This window comes from Gigantopelta aegis, chromosome 3, assembly GCF_016097555.1.
Source record: "Gigantopelta aegis isolate Gae_Host chromosome 3, Gae_host_genome, whole genome shotgun sequence".
Taxonomy (NCBI): Eukaryota; Metazoa; Mollusca; class Gastropoda; order Neomphalida; family Peltospiridae; genus Gigantopelta; species Gigantopelta aegis.
This window is the reverse complement of record NC_054701.1, coordinates 26,578,572-26,593,844: the sequence shown is the minus strand read 5'-3', so window position 1 is coordinate 26,593,844 and position 15,273 is coordinate 26,578,572. Positions and strand designations below refer to the sequence as shown.

Genomic DNA, 15,273 nt, shown 5'->3' with positions numbered 1-15,273 from the left:
TATTGTTTTTCGTCTATCTTGAAATCCTTATTAAAAATAATATTAAAACTTTGATCGGTCCAGCAAAACCGGAACTGCCTGTGAATGTCAGACCGATATCGTCTTCGGTTCAATTAAAAGACGAGTCTTTTTTTTTTATAACACTTTTTGCACTTTTTTGTAGGCAAAATAAGGAGTATGTCTTTTCACAAAGTCTACCAACACACAAAAATATGGTAACCAAACTACTCCCCTCCCCCCCTTGTTTTTGTTTGTTTGTTTTTTTGCTTTTCGTTTATTGGGGTTTTTTTTTTGGGGGGGGGGGGGGGGGGGGGGGGTTTGAAGGATGTGGTGCCGAGCGGCCGCTCTCCTTTAATTTTCACCCAGCGAGAACACTGATATATATATATTAAAATTAGTCAGTCAGAAAAAGAGACATCGCCCATCAGAGTTATAGTTCCATTTTTAAAACTCATCCGTCAGAATTTCTACTTTAATTTGGTGACTGGGTGAGTACTTTCTGCACCCCTGTTAATCTTAGTTTTTGGTTTTATGCATAGTTCAATTTTAGTTCAAAGTATATTTCTATTAAAAAGAGAAATTAAGCAGGCAATGGCAGTGCAAGCATTGTGAAGATAAATAACATGTAACAAGTATAGTAACAAATTCAAATATATCATATATGTAGGTTATATGAGTAACATAAACAAGCATTCTGAGAGTACTGCTAAAGCAATATATGTCCCCTACCCGGCCTCACATACCTACGGTCAAGGGCCATAACTCTGTCAAACATGGATAAATTCCATATTTGACAAGAGTTATGATTCTTGAATAAATTCCCACGAGTCACACTTGATCTGGCCATACTGTCATAATGAGTAAATCCACATGCAAGTGAAACAATCTGTAACTGTACATGATAAACCAATACACAAAATTGTAACTCATTATCGAGGCATTGTTAATAATAAAAAAAAAAAAAAAAAAAAAAAAAAAGTCATGAAAACTGACAGACAGACAATTCGGCAAAAGGACAAAGACAAAACCTATAGTCCCCTCCAATTGGACCAGTAGGGGACTAATAAGTGCCATGTTGGATGAATTTAAATGTACTTCCTACTAAATGTGAATATTCAACATCTGTGTATAACAGACTAGTACACGGCCAAACTTAAGAACATTTATTTCTGTTTATAGCCGACTGACTCAAACAAATTGCCCAAACAATTATTGAGCCAACACATTTCTTCATTTTTCCCAATAAAGTGCATGCATATAATTTGTATTTTTAAAATACAAGTCACAGAATGGTCAGAACAATACATTGCTTACACTGTGGGTCAGTTCATAACAAGACAATATTTTATGAAGGATGTAGTATTTTTAAATGACTATCACAGCTCTGCAACAACACATTTTCACAGTGGTTAATATTACAATAGACAAACTAAATTCATATGAACTTGAAAATGCAACTCCGATCATTAAAATAACACAACAAATAAACTAAATTAATATGAACTTGACAATGCAACGCAGACTATTAAAATATTCCTTTAAATAAGCTACAATGATTCTTGCATTTAATGTCAGATTTTAGGTACATACTTTAATTACTGCAGTTAAATAATAAATGTAAACCAAGAGAAAAGAAAAGCTGAAACTTGAACCAAGAACTTTTGATACACAATAGACAATCTTTATATAGATCACAGAGTTAATGAAACTTATCAATGTAAGACATTTGTGTTTGTTAGAGCTTCTATCAAAACATAACTATTTTACAAATATGTGTAAAGAAACTGATCAACTGTAAATATTCACAATTATTTTGAACTTGTTAAGCAGTTGGCAAATACATTAGCTAATAAAACTGTATAAATTAAGCAGTTTTATTATACTGACCAACTACTGGTACTTATATTTTTAAAATATAAATGATATAAAAATTAAAATTCTAAGATATATTCTAAGATAGGTCTTGCAATAAGCGATATCTTTTGGAAACCAAATTGCTGATGAATGTGAGATTATATCCATTAAATTTACACTCAATGACAAAAAAATGAGTAAATATACACAAAGATACAGAATGCAAAAATAACACTTCATGATAGCTAAAATGAGAAAGTTTGATATGACATTACTAGCTTTATTCAAAGTACTCAGTACCCTCACCCACAGAGTCATGTTCTTCCTGAATCAAGGCAGGGAACATGTTCAGTATCTCGCTACGTAAATTTGAGACATCACTACAAAATTTTAAAACATTTAACAGCTAATCGATTTTCAAATGACTAAAAATATCGCTAATCAAGATTTTGAGAACAAAATGTTCCCTGCAAGTCAGTAGAGAAGGAATGGTTGTTGTATGTGATTTCAGTGTTTAATAACGTAATATCTTTTCTTAACATAGCTTTAATCAGCTAGACCAGCTCTGCGATTTGCAAATTTTGGCTAATTTTTAGGCTAATTTTATGTTAATTTGATAAAACAATTTCATGAATTGCAGACCTCTCCATTTAAGTGGTTCTATCACTTTAGCTCCTCATCACTCTCGTAAGATTAGTTCAAGGACAGCAATTTTTAGCTCCCCTTACATGTAATTTTTAAGAAAAATAGTACCAGTACTACAAAAGTATTAAATACCAATGCTCAATATGGTAACATATTCAATAGATCCCTACAATCTAATTTAGGGGAGCAATTAATCGCTCTCCTCAACAACAAAAAATTCAGGGATAGTTCAAAAAAGAAAATAGTACCAGTACTACAAAAGTATTAAATATCAATGCTCAATATGGTATCATCTTCAGTAGAGCCCTACAATCAATCTAATTTAGGGGAGCAATTAATGGCTCACCTCAACAACAAAAAATTCATGGCTAGTTCTGTAATGATTGATATGTTGATGAAAAATAACTGGGTTTCTGCAATTTTGGAAGTTTCAAAGATAATTTGGCCCTATTATCTACTCTTCTAGAACTAGCCCTGTCAAAGATCTATACATTGTTCATATTCTGAACAGATCTGTTCTTTCTTACAATACATAATACCCTTAAACTGGACACTTACGCAAATAAGTTAAATCTCCAAGTTTAGTTAATTTAATGGATTTCAATAACATTAAACTATGAAAAACATTCACATATATATATATATATATATATATATATATATATAGTCTTACATTTTGGCTCGGAGGGAATTTCACTGAATTGTAAACAGATATGTTGATACAACATAACAGATTTTACTTTACAATATATTCATTAACAGTAAAAATACCTCTCAAATGTCTTAGATGCCATGTATGGATGCTATCAAGTGTATAGTAGGAGAAATAATCACTGTTTGGTAACAATACTACATATCAACAAAGGGTTGGGTTTAAGCTCTTACTTGCAAATGCCAAGTATATGCTAAAGATGAATTTGGCCATACATTTTGTAAAGAATTCACCAAAAAGTGATTTCAACAACCATAATATTTTCTTTCAGTTTTATTGTAATTTGTCAAACTGTCAAAAATGTATTTTGTCAAGCTTAAATTGTATAAATTTGTTTTTAATACCATATACCTTAATTGGTCAGACTAGGTAACAGATATATAAATAAATATATATCATAATGCGTTCAAGACAAATAAGATCCAGAAAACAGAAACAAACAGTTGGGTAAACTATCAGGTCAATCGAATATAAACCTGAGAAATCTATGAAAAATCTTATTACGATGTTGATAATATATATACATTTTAACCACCAGTGCCTCAATATATTAAATTTAAAATAATAATAAAAGTTTATGGGGACTGTCCTGAGTTTGTTGCCATTGTAAGATACTTCCAACTAACAGATATTTTTCAAAGATTTAAATTACATATTACACAGGTTTTTTTAGAATATAAGTGTCTGTATAAAGCTGGTGTGCTTCTGTTCAGCCTAATATATTTATAACAGCCAGGACATTAGATCTCACTTTTGTCTTTACTGAGAGCAGGAAGGTCAGTTCAGTTCAATACTGTAATTAACAGGTGCTGTAGAGATATCATTTTAATTTAATTAAACTGAACATTTCAGTGGTTTTGAGGTGCAATCTTTTGCAGTCAGCATCTTTGTACTTAATTTGGGCGTGATTATTTCAGGCACGTATGTATTTTGAGCACATCGTTTATCACCTCAACTTTGATGCAATCTATAGCCCTGAAAGCTCAGACTTTATTTACTTTCTAATTTAAATTTTGTTTCATATGTACAAAATTATTGTCAAGTAAAAATCATATGGACAATCCCCAAATTGCCCACGGCAATCTGCAATGCTGTGATTTTAGTTCTCCATGGCACTATATTCAGGTTTTGTTTTCAGTGACATTTTTTTCTGCTGTGGACATTTTCTTAACTGTAGGGATTGCTGGACTATTACAAACATCAAGACAGAAACACATTAGTTATACATACATAGATGTTTTAAACAAGAAAATGTATTTAATATGCAATTTTAGTCACTTAAAATGCTCTATTAATCGGAAACATATTACAATGGCAACAAACTCAGGGCAATCTCTTTAAAATATACAGTCCTTCTAAACAAAATAGATGCCCATGTTATACCAACCCCTCTCTCATCTTTTCTATACAAAAGGATGGCCTCATGAAGTGTGATAAAAACTGTCCTACTGACGCATCATCTTAACACTGTAACATGCTACCTCTGTTCTGTCAGATCTGTGTCTACTTCATTCACTTTTGAAATCTCTTCCTCCGTTTTCACCTTGACGACATCATCAGTCTTTACAACAGCATCTACAACAGCCGGTTCTTCGACCTGCATACTCACTTCAACACTGGCTTCGTGCTTGGGGCTAATGCTGCTGCTGCTGTTGTTGTTGTTATTTGTGTTCTCCGTGTCAGAGTTTTCGGAGCTGGGAGCATGGATCTCTGGGTAATACTGCTTCAAGCGGATGTGCCAAGCGATGCTGGAGACGGCCGATACCGTCTTGAACTGGTGGATGATGTTGCGCGGAATGAAGTAGATATCATCGTGACTCAGAGAAATCTTTGCATAGCGTATGCCTTCCCTGGCCAGCTGGTTCAATTTGGCATCTTCTACCCAAGTGACACACTGAAACGGCAGTAACAAAATAATGTAAATCAGGAGTCAAACTCAGGCATTGAAAAATGTTTCTGAATCCTTTACAGGTTATTTTTCATTTTTAGAATACCTCAGGCAAGATATCTCACACAATGCTGTGTAAGGCGATATTCTGTATATCGAATGCAGTACATTAATCAGTTCTTATTTCCTGCCATTCTGCACACTACTGGCCAGAAATAAAAACTACTGGTATGAAATAATAATAAAACTGGAATTAACTTTGATTGAGATTTTGATCAATTTACTTTTTCACTTTTCTGCACAAAATAAATGAACATTTTGAGTTCATAAAGTGATTTTTAGCAAGTACTTTCACTTTACAATGGCAAAAAATTGTGGTCAATTTGAGGAACTGATAGCAGATTGTATCTGGTTTAGAGGTGGGTGGAATTTAGCTCAGTCAGTTGAGTGCTTGCCTGAGGTGCTTGCATCACAGGATCAAACTACCTTAGTGGATCCATTCAACTGCTTGGAGTTTTTCTCGTTCCAACCAGTGCATCACAATTGATGAGAGAGATACCAGAATTAGTGCAGTTGACGATAATAATATGCTCCGTGTTGAGTTTGTTGGTGGAAGTTTGAATTTTAATCATTAAACCTTTTATTTAATAGACACATGATGGTTCTATGTCAGATGAGTTTAATTTTTGCCAAGAGGTCTGATACATAACCAAATATATAACTGTGAACCCAAAAAGCAAAAGCAATTCACCTACTTTGGAAGCTAGTGATCTTGAAAAATTAACCCAAACCAGGAACTTTTTTCAGCCTCTTTAATTAAGTTTATATGATGTTCTCTGGTGATGAGTGGAATATGAATAAAAGAATCCTTCATATGTGTCCATGTGGGACAGGGCTATTCCACCCGAGGGTACATAATTTGTTGTCAGGGACAAGGCTTGCAGAGTCCCTGACATCATATTATGTTCCCGAGGATGGAATAGCCCTGTCCCACATGGATACATAATGGAGGATTATATTTCTCCCATCCTGTAGATGAAAAACAAGCAATTTTGGAAAACATAAAAAACCTACATTTTTTTAATCTTACAATAAAATAATCATAACCATTGAAAAGATCGTATCCAAAAATGGTTAATACTAAAAGTATAAATCGAAAATGATAGTATAATTTCATTATGACAGCAGGCTTCCTCGTCTTTACGAAATATAGAAAGCATTTGTTGCATTACTTTTCTGTTTACGTGACGTCACCCAATGTTAATATCAGCTCAAACAGTAAAAGTCACGCGATCACGCAAGACCGATTTATTCCGCATCGGCTGACGTCATGGAATACGCCTGTCTTGCATGGCTAGGGGTGGGAGAAATGATGATACGTTTTAGTTGAAATGCACCTGTGAGACGGGAGGTTCGTGAAGATCAAGCTGAAGTTTCTGAGTGAGGGTGAGGAAGTCCCCAGCATGAAAACAAACAACTTCCTTCACAATACGATTATATCCCGGTCTGCAATGAAAAACAATTCAAACTTAGTACACACAATATTAAAACCAAATCAAGCCTTCTGAACATAAGAGACAAATATTTTCAAAATGAGCCACCCTATGGTTTACAGTGAATATTGAGCACTCACCAAAATAAAAGGTTTGATCCGTTTTTATTCCAGAATGATACAGGCTTTTGAAAACTTCGAGAACAATAGTTTTGTTTGCACGTTGCTCATGCAAGTCTTGTTTTCAGTAAGTGATTTTTTGGTCACACTTTAAATTTAGGATATCATTTACAGAGTTCGACAAATTCGCTAGCCCGATGCCCGTGGCTAGTGGTTTTTAGTTCGGGCTAGTGAGAACCCCCTCCTTATCGCTCGATCGTGGGTTTTTTGTGGTTTTTTGTTTTTCTCTCGGCTGAAATTTCGTTTAATAAATTTGATTGTGACGTTTGTCATCGAATAATATCAACAACGCAATCAGTATATAATGATAATCCACTTGAACTAGGTCTGCAAACTGCAGTAACATGCTATCTCTACATCGCCAGTTACAGCATGCATTGTTTACTTTTCCCTTTCAAGTTTCTGGCACAGGAAATAAGTTTAATGACATGCATGTTTTGATTGGTTGGACACGTCACGTGGTAGTTAATCTCGCACATATGAACTTGGAAATCTCGCACATATGAACTTGGAAATCTCGCACTTAAGAACTTGGAAATAACCAATTGCGACGACAGGTTAATCTCAATCAAGTAAATCCCGTCATGCTTTGAATTTCAGTGTTTGTTTTATTTACCTGTTGTTTTCTAATTTTACACTTCGCTGACATGTGGTTATCGGCAATCAGGAAAACAATTTACTTTAATGGTAACGCACATGCAATGTATAACCCACTATTACTGTGTGTCACACTGTCGTACCCTCATTTAAATTTAATTATTTTGATAGTGGGTTTAGATATCAACCATGAGTTTGCTCAATTATTTTTCCCCTGGGGGAGGGCAAACGCGAAAACGCGAATGACGATGGATCACACTTGACCAAAAAAACAAATGTACAACACGACAAAAAACTGAAAGTTACAACATGATTTAAGTGTTTGTTTTATTTTACTGTTATACTCGTAAATGTGTAATGTTACAAAAAATTGTATAAAAATCCAGTTATAATTGATCAGGAATTTGGGCTAGTGCTTTATCTTGGTGGGCTAGTGGTTTTCACAAACCCACTAGCCCCGTGGCTAGTGACTTTGCAAAATATTTGTCATACTCTGTCATTTATATAGTCATTACAGGTTAAATCCAAACACAAAATTTAAGTGACCTGAATTTGTTTTTGGGTAACCCATACATATTTACACAAGTTTCAATTCTCAAACATCTGTGATAAATATTATAGAGCATTTCATTTCTATTATCCGATATAAAAATAACGAGGCTTTGTTTCACATTTTATGAATGTGGAATAATAAATCAATATAAACTGTTACGTACACATAATGTACATACTTACTTTGTATCTCCATAATGCACTGCCTTCAGAACACCGACTGCTGCTGTAGTGACACGATCGAAGCCATGGCCCACATGATCCGCATGACAACGGGTGCGGTCTTCAATCAATATCTCTCTTGGTTCTAAGGCACGTGGCAAATATTGCAAGTTTTTCAATTCATTGGCACCCCTGAAACAAAGACAAAGAAATAGAATCATACAATGCATGCAGGTGTTACCATTCAGAAGGATTATTTACATACATTACAGACCTAGCTCTGGCACTTACCAAATTCGCCAAATGCAAATTTTGAAAGCAGTCGGCAAATTTTAGTTTAGTTTGGCGAAATAATTTCATGTAATAATTGACATTTTAAAGAAAATAACTGACAATTTCTGCAATTTTTTAAGTTTAATACACAATTATGGCGAAATGTTTTGCTCACCCTGTGTTATATCCTATAAGAATAAAAGAATATTCTTCTGAACACACAACCTCAGTTGCTGTTTAGGAGTACGGCAGATCTACATGTTCTAGCAGACATTAATGAATCATGGTGAGATTAAACCCATTCTTACTACCAGTCATCACTACGGTATTATTCTCGTTGTATAACATCATTTAAAATGAGAACTAGTGATGTACATGATGACCTACTAAAGTAGATCGCAGTAACCTAGTTATGGTTTGCAACACTCCGCCATCCCAAGTTGTACTTGTATTACTATTAGTGAAGTTTTATGCAAGGTTTTATGATTTGATTAATGTGCAATGTGTGAAAAGTAGGACGCAGTGACCTAGTTATGGTATGTGATACACCATCATCCCAAGTTGTATTTGAATGCAAGGTTTGATGATCCTATATGAATTAATAAGAAAGATATGGCCCGGACACGGATTTCCATTAATATGCAGTAATGCGTGAAACGTAGGTCGCGGTGACCTATAGTCTGTCCAATCCTTCTACCAAAGTGTTTTTTCTTTAATAATTTCAGTTTGATTTGACGTAAGAAGAAAAGTATAAGTGTTTTAGAACGTACCTTTTCCTCTTCATGGGGGATTTTGCCATCTCAGCAGTTGGAATCAACTGCTCTCCTGGTCTGGCCCACAGAATCGGCCCATCGTTACTTTCTCTAGGACTGATCTGCAGTGTGGACAAGGTGCCCCACGGTATTGTAGCCTTCAGGAATGGGTCTTTCTCCAACAGAGATAGAAACTCTGGGAAAAAGTCTCCAACCTCTTCGTGGACCGTCCCAACCAGGCTAATTTGCAACAGAGGCCCTGTGCGGAAGGTTCCATTTTGATATGTGTTTTGCAACTGTTTCTTGTAGGCACCCATCGAGGTGGAATCTACGTCAGACCTTCCCAGCATGCCTGCCTTGACAAGCATGTTGGGGTAACACTCACCAAAATAGTCAATGAAATCGGGTAAATATTTAGCTGCTCCATGAACAATGCCCATCACACAGTCTGAGACGCCCTCAGTCTCCTCCCCATACACAATATCAAAATATCCCTGCACAAACTCTTCCATTTCTTCCGGAGAAAGATCGCACAACTCGTCCTGGTAAGAATGCACCACGACAGAACCCCCGTTAGGGTGTTTGTCAATATGAATATACTTGCTATATTTTGACACAAAATCAGTTTTTTCTTGGCTTTTAAAGTTATGAATTCGATCATCAGAATTGGGATAAAATGGTATAGATGAGACATCAAATTTGGACGTGTGGTGTCGGACTTTAATTGGAGTAGTGGACTGAACATCAGCAGTCTGTGTTGCTTGTGACTGTGTGTGAACTTGAGATTTGTGGCTGTGGGCTTCTGGTGCATAATTCTGAGATCCTGAATCAAACTTGTGGTACACACCATGTGGAAACAAAACCTGGCTTGACGTCTGCGATCCTTTGTTTTCTGTTCTGCGACGCAAGTTAACCTGAACCCCACAATTGCTGACGATTCGCTTTTTTGTCGGTGTTCTTGGAGAATTGATTCTTAAACTGCTGGCATTAATATCAACCTTGGATGGAAGCTGATCAGCAGTAGAAATTCCCTTTACACCGATCTTCTCTAAAGGGACTCTCTCATTGGACCTGCCTTCAATTCCACCGTTTGCCTTCTGCTCAGAATGAAGGCATCCATTCTGATACGGTATCTTTGAACTGGACACAGCAATGTCGGTTTTCACAATTCTTGATTTCCGTGGTGATGCAGCGTTGTTTGTCTCTGCTGGATTCTGTGACAACTGGTGAGAGTTGTGACCAACAGCTGGTTGCTCTTCTGCATCATCCACAGCTCTCTCATTCAAATCTTTTGGTGATGTTTTCAAGTCTTGTTTTTCCTTTTTAACAACATGACGTGTGTCACCTAAAAATAATAATAATAATGACAATAAGTATATTTTACAAAATGTTTGCTTTTTAAAAATAAGTACTACAGTAGTACTTAGATTTAGAAGAAAAAAACTGATAAATATACCATTCTTTGTTACTTCACAATTCTTAATTCAATACATTTCAAAATCCTACAACTGAAAATCAGATCACGGGATTGGTCAGTTATGAGATTTTTTTAATTTTTATTTCAATCATCTCAAACTTAGTTACCTTCTGAACTTTGCAACTTTTTATTTCAGAATGTGCAATGGTTTACCATATAACACATTTGCTGCAAATGAGAATTTCAAACAGCATCTGGGTTTGAAGTTAACATTCTGAACTACACGAGGGCACACTGTGTGACTGAAGTGGGAAAATATGAATAATTTATGAGCACTTTAATGTCTGAACAATAAACTTAATTTATGACACTTCACTAATGTTTATTGAACTCTATATGATGACATTATGCAACAACTAGTGATGTCATGTTTGTGGACCATGCCTGGTGCTTAAAAGATTTGCTCCTCTTTTGAAGAAAACATTTCACTTGGTCACATGGTGCCCTAATTTCTTTTGGCTGCTAGTCCATTTGTACCATAGTCAGTTTGTACCTAATTTAATTGTTTCGTACCTGGTAATTTCTTACAATCGCAAAAAGTAATTTCGTACTATTGTGTAAAGTTTAAATTCATACCCTAGTCATTTCGTACCCTAGTCATTTCGTATCTTGGTCATTTCGTACCATAACTGTAAGTAATTTCATACCATACATTTAAAAGTCAGACATGACATCATCCAGGTCGTGGCTTTTACAAAATAACATTACATTATAAACCTCTGTAAGATGCAAACATAGGTCTGACTGTATACACATATATAACTTGTTTTTTTCGTTATGCCATATTGTTTTAGTTCTTGGATTTTTACGTGTGACTACTTGAAAATAGTAACTGTTAACAAAAAAGAAACAAGTCAAATTTTTTAAAAGATGGCCTAATAGCCTAAATAATATATTTTCTTGGTCCATTATGTTGTTTTTGACAGTTAGATTAATAACCAGGACATTGAGCACTACATTGATTGACGTAAGTAATGACAACCCGTAGAAATTGGCAGTTAGTAGTAATTACCAAATGAGGCTCTGGTCAGGTAAAATGGAAATAACAGTGTTCTACACTCGGTTTTATAACTTACTCTTCTTTGACTAGTGGACAAAAAAATTTTACCCGCCAAGCTTAAAATATTACTGGCCACACTACTCTTTTTGTATCATTTATGCATGTGTTGTAACCATCATAACATTATACATGACTTATGCTGCTGGATTAAATAAATAGTTTGAAACAGTGAAATTGTTTAGTTTTCACTCAATCATGAATTTGAAATGAGGTCCATTTCAGAATTGATCGTACGAGGGAGGTGGGAGGGACTACAATTATAATTATATGCCTCACATGACTGCTATTATTTTTTTCCTACGTATCCTACCGTTTAACTAAATTATTATTTTGTGGGTATACAAAAAAAACCTGTCTCCCCTCATTTGATTTATGCCAGCAATATGCTTGCTAATTTTTCTTCAACAGGTATAGTGCATTGTATCAGTATTATCATCATGTTGAAACCACAGAAACTGAAAGCGAAGTTTCATGAAATTTTGTAAGTTTTTTGGCTGGCTCTGTTTCGGTTTCAGCTGCAGATTTCTCAGATTGGCCTTAATTCATTTGACTCTTCAGTACTAAGCTACTTGTTTCACCTGTCTCGTCTTCTTGATTAGCATTTGAAGTTTTAGATTTTCATTTTCTTAAAGAATTGTAATATTTTAACATTATGCCGCTTAGAAAGTTTTCACTGTGCTTCTATATGGTGGGCGGAAACAGCGCATACATAGGTCTACACAGCAAGAAAAAAACCCACACACACACCCCGCTAACTGGGGCTGCATTCGATTTGAACAATTGTAGCAACATGCATAATGGGTTAGCAGATCAAACCCAACACTTGTGTCTGTTCAATAATTACATAGTGGAAACTTTGGCAGGTTTATTTTTTACCCTGCTCCACATAACATTTTGTAACATTAAAACCACCATCCCTTTTAAAATTATGTAACACTTTGTCACCCCCTCCACTTTTCACTGCCAGAGTTATGCAATTTAACGAACATTATTCGGTTTGCATTTTTTTGTTTTTGAATTTATTATTTTAAATAAACAATTGATAAAAAAATCATCTAACAGAAAATATGACCATGAATGGTTGCCGGTATTTAGTTTATGCTTTAAAAAAAATCACTTTGTTTTAAAGACGTTGTCGTTAAGTAAATCTGGACAAACAACCCCTCCTCTCCCCCATAACGTTTGTAATGCATCGCACATCAAAGAACGTTACGTAACTTTTGAAATGCTCTTTTTGTAATGCATTGTTTAAATATCAGTCTCCATTTTGCACGTTTGATTACAATACCGGTATGTATAGTATGAACAGTGAGTGAGCAACCTTTACTTGATTTTGTACTCTTGTTCTTCAATCGAATGCAACCACCAGTAATGTGCCATAGTGAATCGGTTATGTATAGTACAATACAGTATTCGGAACATCTTTATTACATACATGATCCAGAAATCGATATCAATTGAGAGATTCCAAATGGTTGTCTGCATTAAAATAACACATCAATCGAAATATTTGGATTGTTTTTGCAAGTATCTGGATTGTTTTCGCCAAATCACTAAAATCAACAATGAGTTCCGAACGGTACCGAAAATTAATACGGAATTCACAGTGATCAAACGGACAACTTCGTAAATAACAAAGTGTTCCGACTGCACAATGATGTCAACAAATTTCATTTGATATCACTGTTAGGACTCTGAACGCACATGGCAAATAATTTAATACTTAGACGTTTTTGGGAGTCAGTCACCAGACGGCGACGATAATAAATTCAATCAGTCAACATTTTGGTCACATTGGCAAGCATTTTGGTTGCAACATAGAAGACTGAATAATGTTCAGTTGATGGGTATTATGGATGTCAATAACTATATGTAACTTTTGATGCACAATAGCGGGTTCTGAATTTTCAACTGTCAAAATAGTTTTTAAAAATCATTGCATCTTTGTGACAAAAATTATGCAGTACAACTGCTTTTATGATATGGTCAATTCGCTTGCTATATACTGGTACAAAATAACTAGGGTACGAAATGACTTTTTACAATGTTATTATGGTACGAAATGACCTGGCAGTATTAAACAAAATGGATGGTACAAAGTGAATATGACTTTTTTGTGTTGCTAAACTGAAATCAACACTTGCCATGACCCCCTAAAAAATACTTCATTTCAACCTTTGGTCCTGTATTTTTGCTTGTACCATTGTTTGTTCATCTTTCATATTCTGCGACTTGTGACGTCAGTCTGCAGTGCCCGTAAATGATGCAATTTAAAAATTAGAGCATATGTAATATAAATGAGCTGTGTTTGTTTCGCAATTGTTTAGAATTCTTAATATAAATTGTTGCGAATGGATGATTATGCAAGAACATGAATCCACGACATTTTTCCCCCACGGCAGTTCGCCCCATGTACCAATTCGCCCCCAAACTTTTAGTCAGTTGCCCCCAACTCCCAATTATTTGTTACTTTTAAACAATTATTGTAATGTTTCTTTAGTGTATGTGTGTGTGTGTGCGTTTCTTTTCTGAGAGGGGAGGGATTTTGTCTTTCCACGATTTGACGGATATGAGTCAGTCCTGGCACCAATGATATAATCACCAGTTTAATTAACATATAAAACTAAAAAGATCACTTTTATACATATAGGGTTGCACTAGAGGAAGCTTGGCACACACAGACGGGTCCAGACCACACATTCACGAATCATATGGACACAGTGGTATATTTATGGGGGGCGAACTGACATACTATTTGGGGGTGAACTGACTGGGGGCAAAGAGACCTGGAGCGAACTGGCTTGGGGGCGAAATGTCTGGTACCCCAAGAACATTACCGATTTCTTCTGTTACGTCAATAACCGACAGTGAATAATCTTAAATAATATTAACAATAGCGGGAGGTAGCCTAACAAATTTCTTCAGTATTATAATTTATACTATTAACAGGTTGTAAGTTTATGTAATGGACATGTGTCATGAGTTCTTTTTCCCCTTACCATCTGTTAAAGGTGGACTTTTAACCATATTAAATGGCATATTCGGAGATTTTGCTTTTGGTGAGGTACTGTTGACTTTCAAACGTGGAGAAACATTTGGGGCTACTATTACAGAAGGATCTTCAGTGTTGAATATCTGTGCTTTTCCTGCTTCATAATCATCAACATAACCGGAGCTGGACAAACGTCTATAATCGTGCTGAATTCGCCTCCTCTTGCTATTCTCTGGACTCACACAAGCATCAGCTGTAATTACAGAGTTTGGAGAAGATATTATTAACTTTGGTCTTTTTGAATTAGGAGATGTATCATCAAGTGAACCTTCAATTTCATCATTGTCATTAGTTGTTGCAGGCAAACACTGCGAATGTGAACCTGGCAAATTCCGATATCCAAGTTGATCTCTTCCAAAATCAATAATATTTTCAATTGTGTCAGCTACCTTTTTGTCCTTAGTGCTTATACTGTCAGGTGTTATCGCTGCTTCTTTTTGCAATATTTCAAAAATATTATCATTTGAACTCTCAAGTCGTGCTTCGTACGACTCTTTCTCCGCCATCTTTGTTTTGCCTTGACCTGAAAAGAAGGATTCCTTTCTACAATAAGACTGCTAGTGATTGGGTGAAAAAC

General features: G+C 35.3%; 1 protein-coding gene across 1 annotated transcript; it reads right to left on the bottom strand.

Moving 5' to 3' along the window:
• Window positions 1–307: 307 nt before the first annotated feature.
• Window positions 308–15,202, bottom strand: LOC121367780 (lysine-specific demethylase RSBN1L-like). The gene is made up of 5 exons (XM_041492147.1): window positions 14,644–15,202; window positions 9,126–10,452; window positions 8,104–8,274; window positions 6,497–6,605; window positions 308–5,105 (listed from the first exon to the last, which is right to left on the bottom strand). The coding sequence occupies exons 1-5, from the start codon at window positions 15,200–15,202 to the stop codon at window positions 4,689–4,691; spliced, it is 2,583 nt and encodes an 860-aa protein (XP_041348081.1). The 3' UTR covers window positions 308–4,688.
• Between the last annotated feature and the right edge of the window lie 71 nt (window positions 15,203–15,273).

What these genes read in the sequence shown, in the direction of transcription:
- LOC121367780 (XM_041492147.1), bottom strand. Translation starts at nt 15,202, where the DNA reads ATGGCGGAGAAAGAGTCGTACGAAGCACGACTTGAGAGTTCAAATGAT. An exon ending in AAGTCCACCTTTAACAGATG is followed by an intron (nt 10,453 to 14,643) that starts GTAAGGGGAAAA and finishes TATTATTTTTAG; the next exon opens with GTGACACACGTCATGTTGTT. An exon ending in TCCCCCATGAAGAGGAAAAG is followed by an intron (nt 8,275 to 9,125) that starts GTACGTTCTAAA and finishes TCTTTGTTTCAG; the next exon opens with GGGTGCCAATGAATTGAAAA.